The sequence below is a fragment of the Hippocampus bargibanti genome, linkage group LG13 (assembly GCF_051943395.1).
Source record: "Hippocampus bargibanti isolate YZ-2025 linkage group LG13, ASM5194339v1, whole genome shotgun sequence".
In the NCBI taxonomy this organism is placed as follows: Eukaryota; Metazoa; Chordata; class Actinopteri; order Syngnathiformes; family Syngnathidae; genus Hippocampus; species Hippocampus bargibanti.
In genome coordinates, this window is record NC_142746.1 from 18,423,164 (window position 1) to 18,435,739 (window position 12,576).

The 12,576-nt window shown below is 40.2% G+C and overlaps 1 protein-coding gene and 1 long non-coding RNA gene across 2 annotated transcripts; one reads left to right on the plus strand and one right to left on the minus strand.

The window, feature by feature from the left end:
- The first annotated feature begins 1,165 nt into the window (after positions 1-1,165).
- Positions 1,166-5,105, plus strand: cyp1b1 (cytochrome P450 family 1 subfamily B member 1). Its single transcript, XM_089011585.1, has 2 exons — positions 1,166-2,426; positions 4,492-5,105. Exons 1-2 carry the CDS (start codon positions 1,423-1,425, stop codon positions 5,093-5,095), a joined length of 1,608 nt encoding a protein of 535 aa, XP_088867711.1. The 5' UTR covers positions 1,166-1,422; the 3' UTR covers positions 5,096-5,105.
- A 790-nt stretch (positions 5,106-5,895) lies between these two features.
- Positions 5,896-10,489, minus strand: LOC148889611 (uncharacterized). The gene is made up of 3 exons (XR_016116851.1): positions 8,794-10,489; positions 7,334-8,659; positions 5,896-6,037 (listed from the first exon to the last, which is right to left on the minus strand). It is a non-coding gene; the product is annotated as an uncharacterized LOC148889611 (long non-coding RNA).
- Positions 10,490-12,576: the final 2,087 nt, after the last annotated feature.

A 12,576-nucleotide genomic window follows, 5' to 3' on the forward strand; every position in this document is an offset into this window, starting at 1 on the left:
AATTAATAGGGGTAGTAGTGTACAAAAAAAATCTATATTATTGTTTTCATTTTTTTTGCCTTAATCGTAATAACAAAAACAATAACAATTGGGATTATTGTGAGTAGTAGTGTAAAAAAAAAAACAATAATTGTGAAAGTAGTCTAACCATTTTACAACAAAAAGACATCTGGCACCTTTTGAGTTGTGTTTGAATTCATCACCATTCAAGGACAACCGACGTCTCTGGACAAGTTGTGTCCATAATTTGTAAAATGGCTTCAAATGACTTCTACTCAGCGTATTTAACAAAGATTCCACCGCGTATAGCTATATTTTACCTTTTAAGACTCGCACTGAATATTCCGGAAGTCTTGTTTTTGAGTTGGTGACAAGTCCGTACGTGACGTCACTGAAGGAACGCCCCTGACTGAAAAAAGGACACATTGTAGCAGTCCTTCCATCACGATAATGCTTGTTTGGTCTGAAAACCTCGTGTTGCACCAAAAAGAGCCAGAAGAGGTCGACCAAGCTCCATGTAAGGAATTTATTAGCCTGTGGAAACGGGCTGATTAATTCCTCACAGGAGCTTGGTCGCCATTTTCTGCCTCTTTTATGGTGATACATTTCCCCCCAATGTTGCCTCAAAATGGCACTGAATGAATGCTTTAATCGATTGCAAACATGTATGCTTTCCTCTTCAGAACTATTTGAATCATATTCATAACTGGATGTGTAACAAGAAAGCATATTCTCCGAATCTGAAGCCATTGTTTTGATTCTCCAGCAATGCAAGACGTCTTTGGCGTGCCGTAACGAATTGGGGGCGGGACTTTCTGAAAATGCCCAATTCGCAGCTCAATTCTTTTGCAGATTTTGGACACTTTAAGTCATTTTTATTGGTGTTTTGCATTTGAATAAAAAATATCATACTGCATGTTTTGGGTATTTTAGATATTATAAAACTTTCTGATGTCAGTTAGGAAACGAAAAAAGTGACGTCGGTTGTCCTTTAACAGCAAATGTCTTGCAAAAAGAAAATAGGGACTCTGTTACCTTGCCTATATAGCAGGTAAATAGGGGGAGGGGGAGGGAGGTTGGTGGGAGTGCTTCTGCTTGGAGGTGGTGATGTTTGCAAGCTGGTGTGACACCCTCTATCATGACATCCCAAAATATAAAAATAAAAGACCTTGACGAGCTCCGTTGAGACCATAGCAGGCATAACAACAGGCTGCACAATTTAACATTTAACCACTGGATGATTTATTGCAAATATATAGTTTTTTTTTTTGGTAACAAAAATAATTACATTTTCGGCGATTTTTTTTTCATAGCGCAGTATATCATACATATGTATATATCGAAACTACTGGATATCGATCCAATATCGATCATCTCAAATCACAACGCGATTTTCAAATTAATGCCGTTCCCCATTACAGGATGGTCAAGATGGCATTGAAGTTGGATGAAAGCGGCGGATTGTTTCTGACCAGCCTTTTAGTGACTTGTGTCACTTTTTTGCTGTCCCTCCAAGTGTGTCGCTGGTTGCAGCAACGCTCGCGTGGACGCCTACCGGGTCCTTTCCCTTGGCCCATCGTCGGTAACGCAGCCCAAATCGGCAAAGCGCCTCACTTGTATTTCACCCGCCTGGTTGAGAAATACGGCGACGTCTACCAGATCAAACTGGGTTCCAGAAACGTCGTGGTGCTCAACGGGGAATCCATCAAACAAGCGTTGATCAAACAAGGCTCCGAATTCGCCGGAAGACCCGATTTCACCTCCTTCCAGTACGTATCCAACGGAGACGGTCTCGCCTTCGCTACCACGTCCGACTGGTGGAAAGTCCACCGTCGGGTGGCTCATTCCACCGTCAGGATGTTCTCCACGGGGAACCAGCAGACCAAGAATACATTTGAGCGACATATTATCTGTGAATTTAAAGAACTTCTGGAGCTGTTCGTGCGTAAAACGGAGCAACGCACGTTCTTCGTGCCTCTGGCGGATCTGGTGGTGTCCACGGCGAACATCATGAGCGCGGTGTGCTTCGGGAAGAGATACTCGTACGACGACGTGGAGTTCCGCGAGGTGGTGGGAAGAAACAGTCAGTTTACCGAGACTGTCGGCGCAGGGAGCATCGTGGATGTGATGCCCTGGTTGCAGTACTTCCCTAACCCCATCAAAACTTTATTTGATAACTTTAAGCGTCTAAATCGGGAGTTTGGGGTCTTCATTCTTGAAAAAGTGACGGCGCACAGGAAATCCATTGAGGCGAGTACCATTCGGGACATGACGGATGCTTTGATTGTGGCTTTGGGGAAAGTCAGTGAGAAAACTGGACGCAAATCGGACAAGGACTACGTGACACCTACTGTTGCAGATATATTTGGAGCGAGTCAAGACACGTTGTCCACAATGCTGCAGTGGATCATTCTCATCCTTGTTAAGTAAGACCATTTCCTCTTTTTATACAATACGATTCGATAAAATACATATTGATTTATATGGTGCTTTAATAACAGCCGAAGCTGTAACAAAGCGATTAAAACGGCTTCGTGTTTGTTTTCAACATTTAGCTTGTAGTAGATTGTTTATTTTTTATTTATCTACCTCTATTTATTTATTTATTTATTTATGTGTTTATATTTTAGTTATCTGCCTCTTTATTTGTATATTTTTTATTTATCTACCTCTGTATTTATGTATTTGTTTTTTTATTTATCTACCTCTATTTATTTATTTATGTGTTTATATTTTAGTTATCTGCCTCTTTATTTGTATATTTTTTATTTATCTACCTCTGTATTTATGTATTTGTTTATTTTTTATTTATCTACCTCTTTATTCATTTATTTACCTCTTTATTCATTTATTTACCTCTTTATTTATTTATTTGTTTATTTTTATTTACGTCTTTATTTATTTACCTCTTTATTTATGTATTTGTTTATTTTCATTGACCTCTTTGTTTATTTTTATTTACCCATTCATTTATTTACCGCTTTATTTACTTATGCATTTGTTTATTTTTATTTACATATTTATTTGTTTATTTTTATTTACCTATTCATTTATGTACCTCATTATTTTTTTTTAATTTGTGTATTTATTTATGTATTTAGTGATGTATTCATTTATGTATTTATTTATATATTTATGTATTTATTTATTTGTTTATTTATTGCCTTCAGTACACATTATAAAATGGCTACAGCTTCAGCAAGTTCACAAAATGCCTCTCACGCTCATGTTTTTCTACGATTTTAATTCATCAGACGCCATCACTTTCTTCGGGCTTGTGGTTCGAATTTTTTTTGGTTGAAAAATACTTTCACGAAAAATATAAAACCTGAGCAATAAACAACAGACGCACTGCCAGCTAAACACATGAAGAAATAGCGGCCGGGTTGTTGTGAAGTTTGGGTCCACAGAAGCACTTGTAAATCCATTACTGAATGCCGCGACACCCAAATTTGCCCCCCTTGAGAAACACAAAGCAGACTTCATTGAATGAGCCGACGTCGACGCAATCCACTGACATATTTTCATCTTCATATTTGTCCAAGACCTCATTCGTGAGACTCTGTGTGGTGAGTGTCGCCCTAAACAAAAAACAGCTTTAGCAAATTTGCTGTTCTTGATTGACTTGATAAATGGCAAACGATGGCGCCGATATCAACTACATACAAAAAAAAAAAAAAAACAAGTGATGGATAAAATCAGAAATGCAAATGTCTCAATTTAGAAGATCAGATTTTGTTGATTACATATAGAGCACAGCACATCATAGCAGTCTCCAGATAAGACGAAAATATGTGTAAACACCCCCTTACATCACTGATTCAATCTTTTTTGTTGTTGTTGCCTCATTACTCTGTGGTTTGGTAATTGTGGTTTCAACCTATCGTGGGGTTTTCATTTATGAGCAACTAAATCAATTGTGGGTTTACCTCACTAGTTTAGATCTTTCTTTTGGAAGTCGGATTCGTCCAAAAACTGTTTTTTTTTTCTTTAAAGGGGAACTTTGTATTACAAAAATCAAGACCGTGAATATTAAAATCTGTCGATCTCCAAAAAAGATGGCGGCGCGTGAACACGCAGCGGCTCCCCTCTCCCGGCAAATTGGCGTTTTCGTGTTTATTATGTTTGTTAAAGTCCTTATAAGTGCCTTGCATGCTGGGCCCAAGGAGACAGTAATTTCATCTGTACTGTATGTCATCCATATTGCGTATGTGTAAGCTCTCAGTCGTACAGGAACGGTCCATCGATGAAAAAGTTTCTTCAGCCGTCATCTGTACTTCTTTGAAGGTGTCGGACGTTTCGCTTCTTATCCAAGAAGCTTCGTCAGCAAGCAGTTTTGCGAAGCTTCTTGGATAAGTACAGATGACGGCTGAAGAAACCTTTTCATGGAAGTCTCAAAACTACTTATGATGTCAACACGAATTGCTAATCAGTATTGGAATGTGTCTAAAGTTGTCTTATTTCTCTCTGGTGGACTCCTGGTGAATGAAGATACCCGGAGATTCAGCTCCGTCTTCAAACAGAAGTGGACAAGGTGGCGAACCGCGATCGGCTCCCGTCCATCGAGGACCAACAAGCGCTACCTTATGTCATGGCTTTCATCTACGAGGTGATGCGCTTCACCAGCTTCGTGCCGCTCACCATCCCTCACTTCACCACCACCGACACCTCCATCGGTGGTTACGCTGTCCCAAAGGATACGGTGGTTTTTGTAAACCAGTGGTCATCCAATCATAACCCCACTGTCTGGTCCCAACCTGAGAAATTCGATCCCCAGCGTTTCCTGCAACCTACTGGTGATCTGAACAAAGATCTGTGCAACTCTGTCCTCATCTTCTCTCTGGGAAAGCGACGGTGTATTGGAGAGGAACTGTCCAAGCTTCAGATCTTTCTCTTCACGGCTCTTCTGGTTCATCAGTGTCACATTAGTACAGACCCGGTCAAGGTGCCCAACTTCGAATTCAGTTATGGTCTGACTCTCAAACCAAACCCTTTCGTAATTGCAGTGTCACTACGGGATGACATGAAGCTGCTCAATGAGTTGACCAGCCGTGTTTTTGACAAGGAAATCCAGATAAAACCTTCGGAATCTTAAAAAAAACGGAAGAACGTACACAAATGAAATCTGAAGTGAAGATATTTCTGATGAAATGGCAAGTTCACTCACTCAAACATGATGGTCAAGTTGCGTCAGACGTGATCACAAAAAGCAAATCTATCATGAATTTGTTTTGATAGCGTCAGTCAAAGATGGATGACATGAGATGCATGAAAAGTCTCCGTCTACATTCATCTAAACAAAGGCCTACATGCATCATGAAGTCCAACCAGATTTCAGATAGCACCACCTAGAGGCTGGAGTACTGATGTAAAGCCCTATCCCAGGTGACTTTGGGGTAGTTGGCGCGGTACACCCTGAACTGGTTATCAGCCAAGCACCGGGCCTAAGCAGATAAACAACCACTGACAGTCACACCTAGCGACAATTTAAAACGGTCCAACAAAGGACAACTAACACGATTTTTTGTTTCCTAACTGACATCAGAAAAACATTTTGTACCATCTAAAATAGCCACGCAGGCTGATATTTTTAGTCAAATGCAAAACACAGATAAAAATGAGTTAAAGTGCGCTAAAACTACTTCAAAATGACCTCGGACATGGCGAGTTTCAGATGGCCCCGCCCCCTTGTTTGTGACGTCACGCCAGGACGTCTTGCCTTGCTCTACAATCAAAACAATGGCTTCAGATTCGGAGAAGATTCTTTCTTGTTACTCATCCAGTTACGAATATGATTCAAATAGTTCTGAAGAGGAAAGCATACATGTTTGCAATCGATTAAATAATTTATTCCGTGCCATTTTGAGGCAATAGGGGGGGGGGGGGATGTAGCACTAAAAAAGAGGCAGAAAATGGCGACAAAGTTCCGTGTAAGGAATTAATCAGCCAGTTTCCACAGGCTGATTAATTCCTTACACAGAGCTTTGTCGCCCTCTTAAGCCTCTTTTTGGTGCAACACAAAGTTTTCAGACCAAACCTAGACACTGGTTTAGATATGTGGACGATACTTTTGTCATAATTAAGAAACAAGAAATTCAATCCTTCACAGATCATCTCAACTCTGTAGACTTCAACATTAAATTTACTTGTGAGGACATTCAAGAGAACCAACTAGCCTTCTTGGATTGTAAAGTAATTATAAAAGAGGACAGAGCGCTAAAAACAGAAGTCTTTAGGAAGGCTACGCACACTGACCAATACTTACTTTTTGACTCTAACCACCCTTTACAACATAAACTAGGAGTTATCAGAACCCTCCAGCATAGGGCTAAACTAATACCAACTAGCACTGAAGGTAGAGAAAAGGAGTCAAAACATATCAGGAGAGCACTCACTAACTGTGGGTACCCTCAGTGGTCATTCAACAAATGTCAGAAAGAAAGAATAGCGAACGAAACCAATAATTCTCAAGATTCTAAAAGGAGAGGAGTAGCAGTACCGTACATTGCAGGAGTTTCTGAAAAATTACAAAGAGTCCTTTGGCAACATAAAATTCCTACTTATTTCAAACCGATAAACACGTTAAGGCAAAAATTAGTGCATCCAAAAGATAGGCTACCAAATGAAAAACAAAGTAATGTAGTTTATTCCATACATTGTAAGAATGAAAATTGTAAAGAGCAGTACATTGGGGAGACTCAACAAATTCTCAAAAAAAGACTTTATCAACATCGCAGGGATAATACTAGTGGGCCTCAATCGGCAGTACATTTGCACCTAAAAGCTACTAACCACTCATTTGACGACAATGAGGTTAAAATCTTAGCGAAAGAACATAGATGGTTTGAAAGGGGGTAAAAGAGGCGATTCTTATAAAACAACAAAATCCTTCATTAAACCGGTCTGGTGGTGTGAGGTTCAATTTGGATCGTTCATACAATAGCCTGCTCAGGCAAAACAGGTTAGGCAACTTTCGCAATGCTGATGAGGGTCGTTATGCTGATGAGGTGATACCGGGGGGGGTGGGTGTAATAGGCCAATCGTTAGTCAGGAATGTAGGAACAATCAGTGGGGCCACAGGGGGGGGTCCCGCGCCTCCCCCAACCTGAGAGTAGGGACCTATCATAGCTGTGTCCGGCGCCACCAGGTCTGGACATTAGGGATATATAAATGGGGCCGATACGACCAGTCAGACTTTAGTTCGCTGACGAAGCCTCTTGGATAGGAGGCGAAACGTCCGAAACCTTCACTTTTGTACAGATGACGGCTGAAGAAACCTTCTCATCGATGGACCACTCCTGTACGACTGAGAGCTTACACAGACAGACCAAACAAGTACAGCAAAATGCATTGACGTGATGGAAGGACTGCTACAATGTGTCCTTTTTTGGGTCAGGGGCGTTCCTTCAGTGACGTAGGATGAGGACTCGTCACCAACTCAAAAACAAGACTTCCAGAATATTCAGCGCAAGTCTTAAAACGTAAAGTATAGCTATATGCGGTGGAATCTTTGTAAAATACGCTTAGTAGAAGTCATTAGAAGCCATTTTACAAATCATGGACACAACTTGTCCGGAGGCGTCGGTTGTCCTTTAACCTACCGTGCATGTTTTTTGGAATGCGGAAGGCAAACTACCTGAAGAAAACCCACGCAGGAGTGTAAGAACATACATGGAAAGTCCCAAGCTTAGAATGCAAGCCGTAAACTCTGCATTTTGAGGCGGACGTGCTAACTAGTCAATCACAGTACCGCCCCTGATGCAATGCCAAACAATGCAAATAATCGTGAAAGCTAATGTACATGCTAGTTGTATGTAAGGACAACTTAACAGGCCTATGTTAGGTCAAGACCGCACACAGACACACACACACACACACACACACACACACACACACACACACACACACACACACACACACACACACACACACACACACACACACACACACACACACACACACACACACACACACACACACACACACACACACGCACGCACGCACACACACACACACACATACACACACACACACACCTGGGCTTTGAACTTTACTTAAGCTTAATCGGTCGCACTTTAAATGGTGGCTGACTCACATTTAACATGAATTTGAATGTGATTGTTTCATTGCGAACATAATTACATCTTCGGGGTGTGCACAAATATGCAACCGCATTATCTCAGGTGTTTATTTTCACTCCCTGCTAAAAAAACACCCCCCCCCCCCACAATTGAGACAATCAAAGTAATGATGGAAGAGGTTCAGAAATGATATGTCATAGTCTCACTGGTTGAGTGACATGTGGCATTTAAACAGGGGTGTGTCTACTTTTTATATGAATTATTATGACATGAAAAAAAACATCTGGATCTTTCATGATGTTCATGACTCATATGTCTTATTGATTAAACGATTAAAAAAAAACACTTTATTTGAAGTTTTTGTTCTTTGGAACCACTGCTCTAGTGGGCATGTCGTAAATCCCACCACACTCGCAGCTTTGGAGTGATTTAGACGTAGGTAGCACTACTGAAGGCCTAGGAATGACATGCATAAAACAACAAATCACAAACGTTACATGTACCTGTAAACTGGGACAGATGGTTAAGTTATGAATCGCCTCTCGGTCCAGCATCCGAAACTGTATATCGGTGTGGTTCTGCGAAACACAAAAATGTATTTTTTAAAATGTTTGTACATTTTAATTCATAGGATATCTGCAACACATCACCCTATGAACGTTAACAATGAAAATGGACAGGATCCACTGTACGTAAATCTGCTCCTTCTCACCTTTATCGGCGTCACTCCGCCTAGTCAGGTTGGGACAAAACCGAAATGCTTGGAAGGAGGCTTTTTCATTGCAACAGCTGTTATCGCACCGTGCCAGAACATCCTGTACTTGATCAGTTAGGGACCTGCAGAGTGCGTGACAAAGCGTGATAAAAGTACAGTAGGTGATGACTGATAAACATTGTCGACGTGCTTCTTTTACCATTGGCTCGTTCAAGATGAAGATCTCACTGTGGACCATTTGTTACCGAACCATCATGTTAAAAATGTTAATTCTGCAGAATTGCCACCTGTGAAATAACCATTGATATAAAGACTACAAGAAGCTACAAGCTTTCCGCTCCGACTGTATCACCAGAGGCGAAAACATTCTAGATCACTGTTACACAGCACTCAAAGGGTCACACCGATCTGTTGCGCATGCAGCATTGGGTCTTTCTGACCACTATTTAATCCACTTAATTCCCACATACAGACAGAAACTCAGATGTGTAAAACCGGTATTAAGAAATTGACGAATGAAGCAAAGTTAGCTCTACAAGAATGCTTAGACTGCACTGATTGGAGCGTCTTTGAAACTTCAACTGGTACATTGAATGAATACACAGACACTGTAACATCATACATTAGTTTCTGTGAGGACATGTGGGTACCAACAAAGTCCTTCCTCTCATTCAACAACAACAAGCCATGGTTCACTCCCAAACTCAGGCAGCTTAGGAAGGAAGAGTCCGCATTTAGAAGCGGCGATCGAGCAGTTTACAAACTCGCCCGAAACAGAACTAGATAAAATTATCGCAGAGAAAGCACCTCCAATTGATCATTCCTCAAGATGGTGAAAGAAGAAGGCTACGTTCCTCATCAAGTGTTTAATGCTGATGAAAGCGGCAACTCCATTCCATCGAGCCATCAACGACCATCACAAAGGTAAATAAAAGCACTTTATTATACAGTACATGAAGCAAGGTATATTTTGTGTAGTTTTAAGGCTTAGAAAATTAAGTTTTATGGGAACCTGGGAACGGATTATTCTCATTTTAATGCTTTCCTATGGGAAAGTAATTTTTGGGATACACACTTTTCGCCTTACACACTCTGTCTGGGAACCAATTAAGTTCGTAAGCCAAGTTATCACTGTAATTAAAAGAATCAATCACCTCTTCCTTCCTCAGGAATTTCAACTTGAGGAGACAGAACACCGGTTAAAATATGACGTGCTCTTGTGCAATCAAAAAAGCTTCCTGAATGCCTGCATGTACCCAAATCAAGATGAGACGCACACAGACAGATTGTACTCCAAGCTGTCTGAGTACACGTTTCGAAGAATTCTGCAGGCCCTATCCGGTGACGTGCGCAGGAGGAAGAGGAAGACAATATTGACAGTATGTGTAACCTACATCTCATTTAAATTAACCAATAATGCTGAAACATGACTGAACGTGTGGGGCTGTTTTCTTGTATGAGGTATGGGAGAAATGTCAATAGTCTCTTGCCACAAAGCGTACATATCAAGTACATAAAAAAACAGATTTATGATGAAAACAAATCATTACACATTGAAACGAAATCCAATCTATTTATTAGCTGTTAGCTGGCTAGCTAAGCTAGCTAATAAATCCTATCTGTTTGCTATTTATTAGCTGGCTAGCTAGCGAGATGGCTGGCTCACTAGCTATCTGGCTAGCTATCTAGCTAGTGATCTATTAGATCGCTATTAGCTAGCTAGCTAGCTAGCTTTCTATCTATTTGAGTAACTTCCAGGGTGAGTGAGCGCTGGCGTGTGTGGCTGCCGCAGCTCACCTGCAGAAAAACTTCTCCTGTGACTGTAAAGTGACCTTGAGAGTTTTGAAAGGCGCTAAGAAATGAAATTTATTATTATTATTATTATTATTATTATAAAACGAAAAGCATATAAAAGGACTGAAACAGTGCAATTGTTTTGTTTTTATATTTAATCACAGATTCTATGATTGGTTCATCCAGTTCACATAAGTCTTCAATAACCCTACAGGCAATATATCTGTGGCATTATAATATTTTGTTTTTAATTATTATACCAAATATCAGAATTGCTTTGACGCTCAAATCACATGCAACTGTACCTTGCCAGAATCGATGTACAGTGATACCTTGGCTTACGAACTTAATTGGTTCCCAGTGTGTCTAACGCGAAAAGTGTGTATCCCAAAAATTAATTTCCCATAGGAAACCATTAAAATGAGAATAATCCGTTCCCAGGTCCCCCTAAAACATAATTTTTTACTTTCTAATTTTCTAAGCCTTAAAATTACACAAAATATACCTTATTTTATGTATAATAAATGTGCTATGGTATTATAATTTAAAAAATAATAATTTAAAGTCGTTTTATTTACCTTTGCGATGGTCGTTGATGGCTTGATAGAATGGAGTGGCCGGTTTCATCAGCATTAAACGCTTGATGAGGAACGTAGAATTCTTCTTTCACCATCTTAAGGAATGAATCACCCTTGTAAGTGCTTTCGCTGTGATAATTTATCTAGTTCCTCATCAATTGTGTTCTGTTTAGTTGGGTTGATCGGTTTTGCATCAAGTGTACAGATGGCTCGTGTGGGTTGTTTGTGGAGCCTGATTGATGGGATATTTTAACCTTGCAGTCTACAGTCTGCCTTTGAACTATCAAAGTTGAAACTCTCACTGTTTTCTGCCTGTCTCTTTAATGTTTAAACCAACCCCCCTCACTGCTGCGTTCTTCACCAATCACGTGGCTTTAACCGAAGACTTGGGGCGGGGAAGAGGACAAAAAAGTCAGCTGCCATTTTGTTGTTAGAAGAACGGGCTCGTTCGCGAACGACACGTCACTCATTGAGGCAGCTCCGTGTACCAAAAAAATTCATATGCCAAGGTAAAGTTCGTATGCCAAGGTAAAATTTTCATAAATTGAACGTTCGTAAACTGAAAAGTTCGTAAGCCAAAGGGTTCATAAACCGAGGTGTCACTGTACTTGCGACATTTATATTGGTACATATATTTAAAAGCTGATTTTAAATTATTTTAAATACACCAAACAAACATGAATTAAACAAATAAGTCAGGTCTCCATTTAGAGTGCACATGTTAAAACAATTCGGAATGGATAAAACATCTAAAACACTGTATTTTCCAGTGTATAAGGCGTACCCAAAAGCCCTGATTTTCTTCAAAACATGACACTGCGCCTTATACGAAGGTGCGCCTTATAAGCGAAGTCATATTGAGCCACAACAGCATCCACCGACTCCATTTCCCTCCCTGTAGAAGTTGTGCGTAACCCCTGTAGTGGCTTATAATGTGGTGTGCCTTATATATGGAAAACATGTACCTATTTATATATTATATTTGGAAAACTTTTTACATTCATTTAAGGTGCGCCTTATAGTCCGGTGCGCCTTATACATGAAAAAAGTTTGAAAATACACAATTCATTGTGGGTGCGCCTTATACTCCGGTTCACCTTATACACCGGAAAATACAGTACCCAACCTCCAAATGTATTTTTCGCCCCAAATTTACATTCATTAATGTATGTCACACATCCAATATTTCTGCTATCTACTCCTCCATGGCTCTATTTAACTGCTTTGACCTTGTAAATTACCGCTTGTGTCTCAATGAACTCAACATAAAAACAGAATTTAACTAGACACTAATGTACAGTATACATACTGTATATGTACTGTATATGTATGAATGTGTGTGTGTGTTGGGTGTGTGCGTGCGTGCGTTTCTCACTGGTATCAGTTCCGCTTTCTGTTGTTTCGCTCA

Bases quoted from the DNA above. Each gene is read 5' to 3' on its own strand.
- cyp1b1 (XM_089011585.1), top strand. From the start codon at position 1,423: ATGGTCAAGATGGCATTGAAGTTGGATGAAAGCGGCGGATTGTTTCTG. The intron at 2,427-4,491 runs GTAAGACCATTT...TGGTGAATGAAG, and splicing joins ATCATTCTCATCCTTGTTAA to ATACCCGGAGATTCAGCTCC.